The sequence below is a fragment of the Scleropages formosus genome, chromosome 17, assembly GCF_900964775.1.
Source record: "Scleropages formosus chromosome 17, fSclFor1.1, whole genome shotgun sequence".
Classification (NCBI taxonomy): Eukaryota; Metazoa; Chordata; class Actinopteri; order Osteoglossiformes; family Osteoglossidae; genus Scleropages; species Scleropages formosus.
The window spans coordinates 11,960,576-11,973,794 of record NC_041822.1 but is presented as its reverse complement, the minus strand read 5'-3'; the positions used below and the strand labels follow the sequence as shown (position 1 = coordinate 11,973,794).

The following is a 13,219-nucleotide window of genomic DNA, read 5'->3' as shown; positions in this document are numbered from 1 at the left end:
GTCGCAAAGTAGCGCTCATTTGTTATTATGAACCACTGTATGTACGGTAACTCAAATTTTTAATATAATAGGCTTAATTATGAAGTTTTTATTAGAATGTTACTTAAAGGTGACCAAAAAAAAAAAAAAAAAAAAAAAAAAGAAATTAACTTCCAGTCAGCAAGGGGGTGGTTCGTAACTACGGGTCGTATGTAAGTCGGACGTTCGTAACCCGGGGACTGACTGTACGGGGAACCACAGTGAGCTGGATTCACAATGTGGTGGAGCCATAACAGAAAACCACAGTGCAATGTGTCAACACATGGGAGCTATGGGCCTTGGGTAATAGTGGGTCCCAGTAAACCCCCTCCCCAAAACCCACATATCTATCTCAAACCAGATTTTGGGTTCTTTATGACCTTTAGTGGCATAATAAGGATCTGCGCTGGCAAACATTCTTCAGCAGAAACCCATAATAAAAAATGAGTTACAACACTGTATAATGCAAAAAAGAAAGTCAAAGAAGCAACCACACTTTTTGCTTTCTTGTTTCCAGTCCCTTAGGAAATTCTGCATTCGTTCAGTGAAGTATTAAACTATTAATACAATATGACTTTTCTTCATTTAGCACGTTCAGCAGTTTGAACATTTTGTGCCTGACCCATTTTGGATGTTTAATGAAATGAGTAAATTTAGGATTTTAGGAATTCCTGTTGTCTGTGCACTGCATGTATGGCAAATCACGGTGAAGCTGTGTTATGTCTCAACCCCCTGCTGCACACAGCATGGATACACTCTGCTCCCTAGGGAGGGGGTCTCTATGTATCGACAGTACGCTTGTACTTCACGTGTTTGTGGCCTACGTCCTTTCTCATCCTTTCCTATTGTGGAAAGAGTTTGCCACAGGTGTGGTTTTTTTTCAGAGGCTGTTAACACCCCTTTTCACTCATCTACTGTTTCTCTCACTCACTCGTCTCGTGGAAACAAAGGAGCTCCCTTCCTGCTCCGTAGCCGAGTGTTTACCGGCTGATGAATGAGTGCTGGCTGTGCTGTGCTCTCTCCCCCTCTCTGTCTGTCTATCTCTCCAAGCTGTGTTAATCTCAGGATCGCCAGCGGGCACGCTACCTCCAACGACTGCTGACGTTCTCAGGTATTCTGTACCGACATACGCACTGCCGCCTTTGCGTGCGTGTGCTTGAGCGAGAGTGTGGGCGTTCACGTGCGTTTCAAGAGTTCCAGCTCTTCATAACAAAGCAATGGTACCACAGCAATACAGCTGCCAAATGTGAAAGATGTGAGAACCACTACGGATGTTCCTGTTACTTCAGTGGAAACTATGAAAAAAAACCTAAAAATGGAACTTTAAGAGAACGGCTTACAATATTAAAAAGCCGATGAGAAGGAATGCAAAGCTGAAATCAATTAGAGAGCTTCATAAATGTGCCCACGTTGGTATCACTAAGCTCAAGGCTGGGATCCAATGCAGGAAGGAGTACTTGTGACTGCGTGGGGTTTAATGAAATTAGGACAGCCTATATCACAGCATCACCAGAGAGCCTTAAGCACGTAAGCAACACCCTCAACAGGCAAACAAGGAAATCACAAAGTTGCGTAAAAATACATCTTCTTACTGCTGTGTGGGATGCTAGCAGGAAATGCACTCCTCACTTCAAGATGTGTCACTTGGTTCTTTGTGCTTTGAAATGGCCTCTGGTGCATTTTATTTGGAAATTAGGTGTTATGTTTCAAAATCAAATTCTTATCTTTGCTGGAACGGAAACAAAATCTGGAAGACTGCACACACGCCTTTCATCGGAATATTATGAAACTTACCATAAACTGGTGTAAATTTAGAGGTCTTGGTTTGTGTTTGAGCAAGAAACTATTCTTTTTTTGGACTGCCTGACTGAAACATTAGCTTCAGCAAATATGCAACAGTGAATGTATACATTAATAATGTTAAAAATTCTAAACATAAGAATTAGGGCCATGAGTTGAAAACCTCTCCGTGGGGATTCAAAGCCATTCAATACACAGTATTTGTTTCATTTCATCATCAGCACAGCTGATTAACTCAATCAGTTTTTCATAAAGCCTTAGATTGACTGAATTGAGGAAGAGAAGAAACACAAAGAATGTCTGAGGGTCCCCAAGGAAACCTCTGGGAACCACTGCATAACAACCAAGGAAGGAAGACCACAGAACAAAGCAGATGTAAATTGATGACACATGCTCTGTACACACAGAAGGCCCTCAGACTCAAGATATAGATCAATAGTTGGGAATTAACACTTAATTTAATTTTCATTGCGCTGAATTTACCAAATCAATATGAGATGTAATGAAAACATTCTGACTGCACACTTGGTACACACTTCACTATCTTTGAGAACACAGAATTCAGTTTATTTCTGTACTGTGAAATGACAGAAAAAGTGGTCACTCAGACTCATTTCTAGGGTTAAATAAAAAGTCTTTTTTAAGGCTGCACAGAATCCTCCGGCTACATTTGGAAAATGTAAATGTCTTTAATCCTTGTATGACATATACTGCTGGTATTAGTCAACGGTTGAAGTAAGGTGTTCTGTGAATTGTTTCTCTTGTTCCTTAAGTTTAATGCTATGTTCCACATAATAATACGTTTAAGTAAGAAACTAATACAAACACAGAGTCAAATGGAGGTACGAATACAGGTAGTCCCCGGGTTACGAATGTCCGACTTACGCACAAACCGTAGTAACGAACCACCTTCAGTAAAGCCTATTATATTAAAATTTGAGTTAAATACGGTGGTTCGTAATAACAAACAGGCGTTACTTTTTGACGTGCATCAAAACACTGCGCGTCTATAGCAGTTCGTCGGCTCATGGGCAGGGCATGTGAGCCCAAGGTAGGACAGGCTTCCTTCTTTTCTCTTCATGTGTGTTACTGTATCTAACTTTAATTTTTTTTTTTTTTTTTGTTTTTACCCTCCTAACCATGGCATCAAAGCATAAATGTAATGCAAGTGATGGTGATGCATCAAAGAAAACTAAAATGATCTCGATTGAAACTAAAGTGGAAATAATAAAGTGACTGGTAAAAGGTGAAACAAACATTGGAAAAGCGTGAAGCTACAGCTGGTCAACGATTCGGACAATTTTAAAGGACAAACTGAAAATAATAGAGCATGTAAAAGGCTCTGTCCCAATGAAATCTACAATAATCCGACTAACGTACAAATTCGACTTAAAGACAGATTTAGGAATGGAACTCGTTCGTAATCCGGGGACTGCCGGTACACAATTTTATATGCATCATGAGTTAACTTCATGAGTTACCTTTTTACAGGGACCTGACTTAGTCACTTAGTACCTGCATCATGTGACTCTCTCAGTCTCTTCAAAACTTTGGCATTAACCTTGACCCTACCTTATTCTCCCAGTTTAGTTGTGACCCACTCCTGCTGGTATTAACTTTACAACATCCACAAAATCAGGCCCTTCTTTACTATGTAAAGCAGTCAATTCATGGTCTACTCCATGGGCTTACTCGGACTGGACCAAGGCAACTACCTTCAGACTGGTCTTTCTGCATCTGCTACATTACCAATCCAATTTATTCTGCACAACTCATTACACACAAACTACCTCTTTGCTTTCTGTCCAAAACTTGCTATCCATTGCAGGCTGGACTGAAGTCCACACCCTGGATCTCACCTTCCATTGCTGTACTGTGCTGTACTATACCTGGCCTGTCTTCTGTGTTCATTCTGCCTATATGTTTCTCCTTGTATCCTTCGCTGCACTACTACTTTCCATGTGCTGACCAACATTTTGGTTTCAGACAATACTACCACATCCTGTCACTGGTGAACTACCACAGAGGAAACTGGAAATTATAGTCCTTTTCCAAGTTTAGGACAAAGGCACAGAACCAAGAATTCCTTACACAGCTGCAGTTCAGCTTTTGAAGAATTAGTCAAAAAATATGGTGTTTTGTTGAAGCCGCATCTGTTCACTGTTAAAGCCTTGCTCACGGCCACTATGGTGAGGTTAAAGTGCAACACAGGCCTCCCACCAAACACGACATATTCTTTGCTTATAGAGAGTACTTTGAGGAAACTAAAGATCAGAAAGAGTGAGGAAATCCAGACATTTTTTCTTATACCTGCACTTTACTTACTGACAACGTTGCCCACGGCAACATCTATTACTGACACTGCTGCTCCCACCATTGTCCTCACTGGAATGGCCACCCTACAAGTACTTGATTTGTACTGGAAATGAAAACAAAGGCAGCACTAATATTTATTTCACAATCTCATCAGAATGATTCAAGGACACTTACTAATACTTACTGATGTTTCTGATGTTTTATTTTGACATTAAATTGAACTACTATGATATTATGACATAACAGTTTGCTGGTTTCTGAAAATGGATGGATGAAACAATGGAAATACGTATTTAAAACAATAACCCCACACCTCTCACTAACCCCTGTTCCATGTTGCCGAGTTCCAGAACCTATCGTGGCAGCACAAGGCAAAAGGCTACCAAGAGTACATCCTGGACAGGGTGCCAGATCACTGCAGGATAACCACCACATACACATATTCATACACTAAAGGCAGTGTAGAGTCATCGGTTTACCTGCAAAACATGCCTTTGGACTGTGGGAGGAAACCAGAGTATCCAGAGGACACCCAGACAAACAGAGAGAGAGAGCATGTAAACTTCACACAGGCTGAGCTAATTTGAACCAACATCCCAAAAGCCTAGAAGCTGTGAGGCAGAAGCGCTAACTGTACTTCCGTGCTGTCCTCCTGACATTTCAGTTAATTAAATTTGGAATGTAATATTCTCTTTCACAATGTGATCACAATGTACGCCATGTGCCACAAAATGCAAGTATGTGATTAGAAGAATCTCACACATACTGATTAGCCTGTAAATCACAGTATGGTACTCTTCACGACAGCCACTGTCTCTTTCTCAAATTCCCAAGAACACCCCATATTAGTACCTTTAATCTAGGGACACAGCCTAAATTGCTACAGGAAAATGCCCAACTGTATAAACACAGAGAGCTGTATGTTGCTTTAGTAAAAGGTGTCAGCTAAATGCAAAAAAGATCATGTCCATGAACACTAACTACTTTGCTGTAGATTGCATATTAGCTCTGTGCAGTTCCCTACATGTGTAATGGTCCCTAGCCAGTGACCCCAGGGACTGTGAATCCAAGACTCCTTATTGCCACTACCCTTGCTGATGGAGACTGTGAGGAAGACCTTGATCTCTCTTGCAATTTTGTTCCCTCCAGTTAGAGGGCAAATCTTGTAGTTGCTGCACTTTGCATAGTGATGCTGTAGCTGCAGGCTCCAAACAAGGGTATGGGTCTGAGGGCTTTCTGATGCATCACACAAATTAAAGAAGCTCCTTAAACCTTTACTGAATATGATGGGAGAGGGGGGGAGAAAAAAAAAAAAAATCTTACAGTGGAGTTCTGACCTATGTGTTACCTTTCTGCCCTATAGCTGTGAGAAATTAGAGGTGGGATCTAACTAAGGACATAGCACCAGTGTCTCATCTGAGATTTTAACATGGAACCAAACCCAAATCATAGTGCCATCTGAGCTTTTACAATGTTTTTTTTATAAATAAAATTGAAATAACGCCAACATATTTGATTCCTCTGTATAAGTGTATGGGATCATTATCACTTTATCACTTAGTGGGCCCACAATACCATTTGAGCATCATGCTGCTTGCTGCATCAGGCAGTGTTGCTGTATTTTTACTCCAGCAAAGGGCCTGTGTGAAGACACAGGAGGCTCCGGTGAATCCTGAGCCCACCAGCATGTCACTGCGGCTCAGGGCCAGGTGCTGTGCCCGCTCCAGATCACATGCACTTGGATCAGTAATGGGGAAAGGACACAGAGGCCACTCCGGGGTTCTGGACCAGGTTCTCATCAGATGGCCATTCCATCCCCTTGCATCGGAAAACACTGTGGCACCTCAACACCCCACCTGCGTTTTTATAGAACCTCTTCTACTGATTAATGCAAGCAGATGGCACAAGCACACCTAAATCTGGTTTAAAGGTTCATTTACATAAATCTGATTCAAAGGTATTACAGAAAGCCATTAAAGTAGAAATGTAAAAAGTGTAGTTTTGAATGTGCATCAGAGAAAACAAAAACTTTTTTTTTTTTTTTTCTATTTGTGCCTGGTTAACACTTCAACATGAACAAACTCAAATTATGATCAAATCTACTATGGTAAAATATCATTTTAAAGCAGCAGCTTCCAGCATTACAACATTTTGAATTGCACTTTGTATTTCCACAAATGTGTGCATGATACTGAGTTCTGCACCTTTGTACATGGGAATCTGTTTGCGATGCTTCCACAATTTTTGATTGTATTCGTACATCTCTTTTACTAATATTACTGCCTTTTCCCCAAGCCAAAGCTTAATGTCTTGAAGTCTTGTTTATATTTTACATTCATTCATATAGCATAGTTTTCTCCAAAGTAATGTACATCTTTGACAAAAATAGAGTGCACTACATCAACAGAAGGAGATTTAGATGCAGATGCATAATTGAGTACAGTCAATTTGTTACACACTGCAAAATAAACCAGTATACATTACACTAGTAGTTGCATATAGTCCCCCCCCCCAATATTAAACAGATAACATGTAGCTACACATTTACGGAGCACTTAGGAGATCGGAGAGAAGTGAGTCCAAAATTGGTGCATTTTTCTGTAAGCCGAAGAATACGGTTGATACAGGTGTACAGTACTCACCTTGTTCTAACCAATGATTGCTTCTTCATATTCACAACTTTCATACTAGACAGGATTTCATGCATCACATTTTGTTAGAAACTTTTACAGTTGTTTCCTGGGAAGCCTTTGGTTCAACATTGAACATTTTAATTGTTTACACACACACACACACACACACACACACACACACACACACACACACACACACACACACACACACACACACACACACACACAGTCTGAAACCACTTGTCCCAAGCGGGGCTGCGGCAAACCGGAGCCTAACCTGGCAACACAGGGTGCAAGCCTGGAGGGGGAGGGGACACACACTCAGGACAGGACTCCGAACACCAAACCCACCAGAGAGCAGGCCTTGGCCAAGCCCGCTGTGCTACCACCACCCCCCCCAACTAAATACAGAAATCAAAAAATAGAAATAAGAAATCCAGCTTTAAAATCATAGTACAAGACTAAACATTGTGCTTCTGCAGTGTACAATGCATCTATAAGTGCCAGACACATTTAGTTACTACAGCAGTCACCTTATTTTACTGACTTCTGATGATTTCAGCAGAAAAATCTGAGCGATTGTATGATGGGGTCATACGTCATGACACAGAAAGGGAGAACTTTACATTTCCTTCCTTTCTTTGAAACCATTCCAACAATGATCACTCTTCCTTACAATTCTCTCAGTTGTGGCATAAGTCTTAAAATGCAGTACATTTCTACATCTGCGTAATATGCACAAAACATTTTGAATGTAATACATGCACAAATTATTAAATAAATAAATACTGTCTGAAATTTTCACATATACATTTATTTATGTAGAAGATGCTTTTCTCCAAAGCAACGTACATCTCAGCAAAAATACAATTTGTTTATTACATTAAGGGAAAGAGACATGGCTGCAGACATGCGATTCTTAAGTAAACCTAACTGGTTACTTTCCACTTGATGCACCGATGTTCATCCCTTGAGTAGGTGCATAAAATGCAGGATAGATGAATCCACATGAAAATAAAAATGAAAAGAGGAGCATGACATAGTTCACAGAAAAGACAGAAGATTCCAAATGAGGGATTCCTCCTTTCCTTGTTTGAGAAAAAACAAACAAGCCCTGTTAGCAGAGCATGGCATCATTCCATGTGGACAATTTATGTCCTACAGTGTTTCTGTATCTGCTGCTATTGATATGCTCTGTGCGGTTACATGTTCAACCCTAATCTGCTGCATGCCTCTGTTCACAACCCAAAGACAAAGCCACTATTTTTCAAACAGGAAATGAGTGTGTAATGTGGCTTTCCCGGGCTTCCCTACATCCTGCTTCATTGCTGGGCTCACAATTTATCTAAAAGACCAACAATTCTTGAGACATGACCATCCAAAACTGCTTAATAATAACCACAGGAACCGTGCACCACCAAAACACCGAAATGGGTGCAATGTAACCGAATTCTCCTCTGCTGTTCTTTCTGCATGGAAAAAGCAAGTATTTACACACATACACACACCGATATATGACAACTGAAAGATGTGTTCCTCTTTCACCCAAACAATTAGAAATGCTTTTGGGATGGAGTTCCTCAGTGCACACCACCTTTACGACGCCCAAAAAGTTCTCTTCTTCACACTTGGGAGATTTCACCACATACCTAATGGAAGAACAGTTGCAATAACGCAAAGATCCTGGACCACACCCAGCTCTGCACTCCTCTGTCTATCCCGAGAGGCCCAAAGGAGGACTCACCAGCTCCACGGAGCCGTAGTGCTTCCGGCTGAACTCCCCTCGCCTGCAGCCCAGGTCCTCGGAGGCAGAGCTGCAACACAGACAGAGCATTAGCGCTTCATCTCTGGGGCTCGCGGGACAGTGTCCCCCATCGCCAGTCATGGTGCGGCCCAGTGCCGGGAGGATGACACTGCTCTGACCTGCAGACCGCCCCACCCCCGCATTGCAAGCAGGTGCCTCGTGCTACAGCACGTGACAGAGTTGTTTCGCATGGTCCTTGATGGCAGTTGAGGCAGCCAAACTCATCAGAGAGAGAGTCCTGTGATCAAATTAAACATGAAGTCATTACGCAAAGGAAGGACCACCACAAATGCATCTCTAATCAAGCTTATGGACAGAGCTGTGTCCCCATACTGATGACAGTGAGTGACTGTCCCTGGTCTTAGAACATTTACATTTTACATTTAGCAGATGCTTTCCACCAAAGCGACTTGCAATGTTAAGCTACCCCCAACTATTTACCCATTTATACAGCTGGGTAATTTTGCTGCTTAGTAATACTGCTGAGAACTTAATACCTTAGTAGTTATTTGCCCACAGAACAAGCAACTTAATCTAATTCTGAATTAAACTGAAAACATGACACTAACACAGGACCAGTTTTATAACTGCCAGTTGCCAAGGTCCACCAAAATGTGAGGCCACCAAATTTTGCAACACACACTAAAATCAAAAAATAAATTGTAATCTTACAAACAGTGCTGCTTAGACACATGTGAAGCCTGTAAGGATTACCATTATTCTTGTATAAAATATTAAAACACACGTATAAAAAGATCAATAAATGATTTTGATTCACACGTGATTCTGCTTACCAACTTTAACCTATGCAACCTGGGTTCCACTTATTTTTGCACCAACACTACTTCTGCTTTTCTACTACAGACATGATTTCCTCCAAAGCCACACATATGGAACTGGTCATTACACACCTCGTGTGTCACATGTGAAAGACAGGTTTTCATTAAATAGCGATTCTGGGGTAAAAATAAGGGACACAAGGGGTTCACATACTTTCAAGCAGCACCGCATATTACTACGTAAACATCGTACAATGCATCGCTGCCCCCATGTCATTGAAATGTTGCAACTATGCAAGGAATGTTTTCTATTAAAAGTTAGTCTGCGCAGCAAATAGTATATATCTATTTTTTCTTGTAAACTTTTGTCTTCAGAAACAGTTTAATTTTCAATTGTTAATCTAAAAATTTGTATTCAGTACATATACTGTATATTGTCCACATACTGTACATGTTCAAATTACACAAAAGTATTTTATTTATGAATTCAAAGTTTAACTTTTGTCATATACTGTATATGTATGCATAACTTTATTAATTTAGAGATACAAGAGGTGCCTGGATGATTCTTGCCTAGTGCTAGGCCTCAAAAAAAACAACATAAGTGCTATGTATTTAAATAGGTAAAAAAAAAAAAAAAAAAAACTGATGTCTTGACTCTAAAAATACGGATAGTTCCTTTTTTTAACGTACTGGTTCAACAAGCTTTATTTCTCAAGGCGTGTTTCACACTTTTACGCTAGTTCAGAGACCTTTTTGTTACAGCTATTTAACATGTGTTCAGCTGTTAACTTACCAGCATCTTTAGCCTTCACGAAACCAACCTGGTACTAGAACGTGAACGTGAATTTATCTCACACACACACACACACACACACACACACACACACACACACACACACTGTCTGAAGCCGTTTGTCCCAAGCAGGATCGCGGCGAGCCGGAGTCTAACATGGAAACAAAGGGTGCAAGGCTGGAGGGGGAGGGGGACACACCCAGGATGGGACGCCAGTCCGCCACAAGGCACCCCAAGCAGGACTCAAACCCTAGACCCACCAGAGAGCAGGACCTGGCCAAACCCGCCGTGCCACCGCACCCCCCTCAACATGAATTTATCATCACTTTAGAAAAAGACATGAGACGTGCAGCACATCCTTGCATATATAACCTACGATTATTGATGCATTTTACTGTGAACAGACAAACTACGGGAAGCAGGTATTGGTTAATGACAGTTTAGCAACCAAATGTTTACTGCTACAAGTCCTGCGAGGCACTTATGGTACCCTGTCATACTAAACTGAGAAACAGACACAGCTTGATATGTCTGAGCATGTCATCTAACAGTACAAATCTGTAAACACTAATAGCAATACATTAATATTAATTTATACACGGAGACACAGTGCTACAGAGCATAGTGCTGGTACCTCACATCTACTTCACTGTAGGTTCAGACAAGGTTTCAAATCAGACTCTGTCCATGTGGAGTTTACAAATTTACTTGTTCGTGTGGGTTTCCTCTGAGTGCCCTGGTTTCCTCCCACAGTGCAAAGACATATTTCAGGTGAACTGACTCTGGGTAAACAGTTTAACTGCTGTATTTCTGTGCGTGTGTGAGAGAGATTGCCCTACTATGGTACACATCCAGTGCAAGGTGTACCACACTTCATATCCTACACTTCTAAGACAGGCTCTGAACTGTCACAACATTTGCACTGAACAAGAAGTTATTGATGATGATGATGATGTGGCATTTATTAACATCCTCACAATACAGTATTTGGCTGAAACTGTTGTCTGCTTGTCTAACATGGCTAGCCGAAATAGACCAGAGCAGAGTCTACCACAAAAAGACATGAAGACAGCACAAAACAAATACAGGTAAATAGGTCTCCTATCTGTGATGGACATCAATTTTACCAAACAAACATTCTCTCAATTTATATATCTAACTCAACTTTATATTTTTTTCTTATTCATGAATACTACAAAACCTAATTACTTTCAATGAAATTAGAGGGAATGTTGCCAAATATCTTAAAGCTCACCTGAAACAAAGACTTTGAAAGCTACTTTAGAGTCAAATTTCATGTTTACAGCTGGACAGCCTACATGTTACACTATGAGCTGTCCATTCAGCACTGTGGGAGCCAGAAACCAAAATGGTACTTGTTTTCCCTAGTTGAATCACACACACACACACACACACACACACACACACAGAGTCTGAACTGCTTGTCCCATAGGGGGTCGCGGGGAACCGGAGCCTAATCCGGCAACACACGGTGTAAGGCTGGAGGGGACACACCCAGGACGGGACGTCAGTCCACCACAAGGCACCCCAAGCGGGACTTGAACCCCAGACCCACCAGAGAGCAGGACCCAACCAAACTCCCTGTGCCACAGCACCTCCCCACCTAGGTGAATCATACAGAAAATTTACAGTGAAACAGTCATATCTTGCCACCAGTATTTTGCTGTGAACACGTTAATGAACACAATAGTTGTAACACTGTGGATCACTGCAGCATGGAAAACAGCATACAGTCCCCTCTGTGATCTCGCTGGTTTCAGTCAGTCTCAAAGTATAATGAACACTGATACCTATGTTATCTAAACCACCACTAACCAATTATTGACCTGATGCCTTTATTCAAAGTCACATAATGTCACACAAGTAACTACAGTAATTTGTACAACTTAAACATTATGTAAACGATTTTTCACTGCAGACTATCCCTCGATGGACAGACAAAGATATCTGGATTGATGAACTAATGTATTATGGATAGACAGTTGGATGTAAGCAAGGCAATGGGTGGGGATATAGGCGGATGAACTGAAGCAGAGATGGATGAAGATGTGCGGATGGATGCATGTGTGTACAGAAGGATGGAAGTACGGATGGCGATATAGATAGAAAGATGGAAGAACAGTTGATGGACTAATGAATGTACGTACAAACGGATGTTGATGGATGGATTTATTTATGTACAGATGGATGAATGTTTGGATAGATGAGATGGATGAATGAAGAGGGAATGAAAAGACGTACAGATGTGTGGACAGATGGATGAACATAGAGTATGGATGGACAGAAGCAGACATGTATCAGGACAGTTGATAATACATGTGTCCATTCAATCCAAAACAGATTTTATTAGTCTTCTATAAGATAAGGCTCTGAACTGAAGGATTATGGACAGACTGGTAGATGTATGTAGAGACAGATGCTTGAATGGAAGGATAGATTTATGTATTGTATGTACTAATGGATGAACAGATATATGAATATGTCAATGGGCTGACAGACAGACGTACAGAATGGATGGATTCAAGGAAATATAATGCAAGTATATTGTTTGTTTTATCTGACAAATGTTATTAGTCTTCTTGAAACTAAGGTTCACCATATTTTTGTTACACAGAAAATCCTACACTGACTGACCCAAGACCTCTTTTGTATTATTTACATATTTACATTTATTTAGCAGATGCTTTTCTCCAAAGTGACTTCCAATGAACTCTATGTAGTGTTATCAGCCCACACCCCTTATTCACCGCGGTGACTTACACTGCTAGATGCACTACTTACACTGGGTCACTCATCCATACTTCAGTGGAACACACTCTCCCTGTCACTCACACACTATGGGTGAACCTGAACAGCATGTCTTTGGACTGTGGGAGGAAACCAGAGCACCGGGAGGAAACCCACACAGACACGGGGAGAACACGGAAACTTCACACAGACTGAGAGGGGATCAAACCCACATCCTCTCGCACCACCCAGGTGCTGTGAGACAAGAGCGTTACTCGCTGTGCCACCGTGTCGCTCATCTCACTGTTGTACTAAGATCTCGAGG

General features: G+C 41.2%; 1 protein-coding gene across 5 annotated transcripts in view; it reads right to left on the bottom strand.

Annotated features, from left to right (window-relative positions):
* LOC108938591 (GTPase-activating Rap/Ran-GAP domain-like protein 3) overlaps positions 1 to 13,219 on the bottom strand; it is a 55,917-nt gene that overhangs the window by 31,698 nt on the left and 11,000 nt on the right. For all 5 annotated transcript variants that reach the window (XM_018759282.2, XM_018759281.2, XM_018759285.2 and 2 more), the window contains exon 2: positions 8,512 to 8,581. In XM_018759282.2, the coding sequence (XP_018614798.1) occupies positions 8,512 to 8,581 (70 nt within the window). The remainder of the gene's footprint in view (positions 1 to 8,511; positions 8,582 to 13,219) is intronic.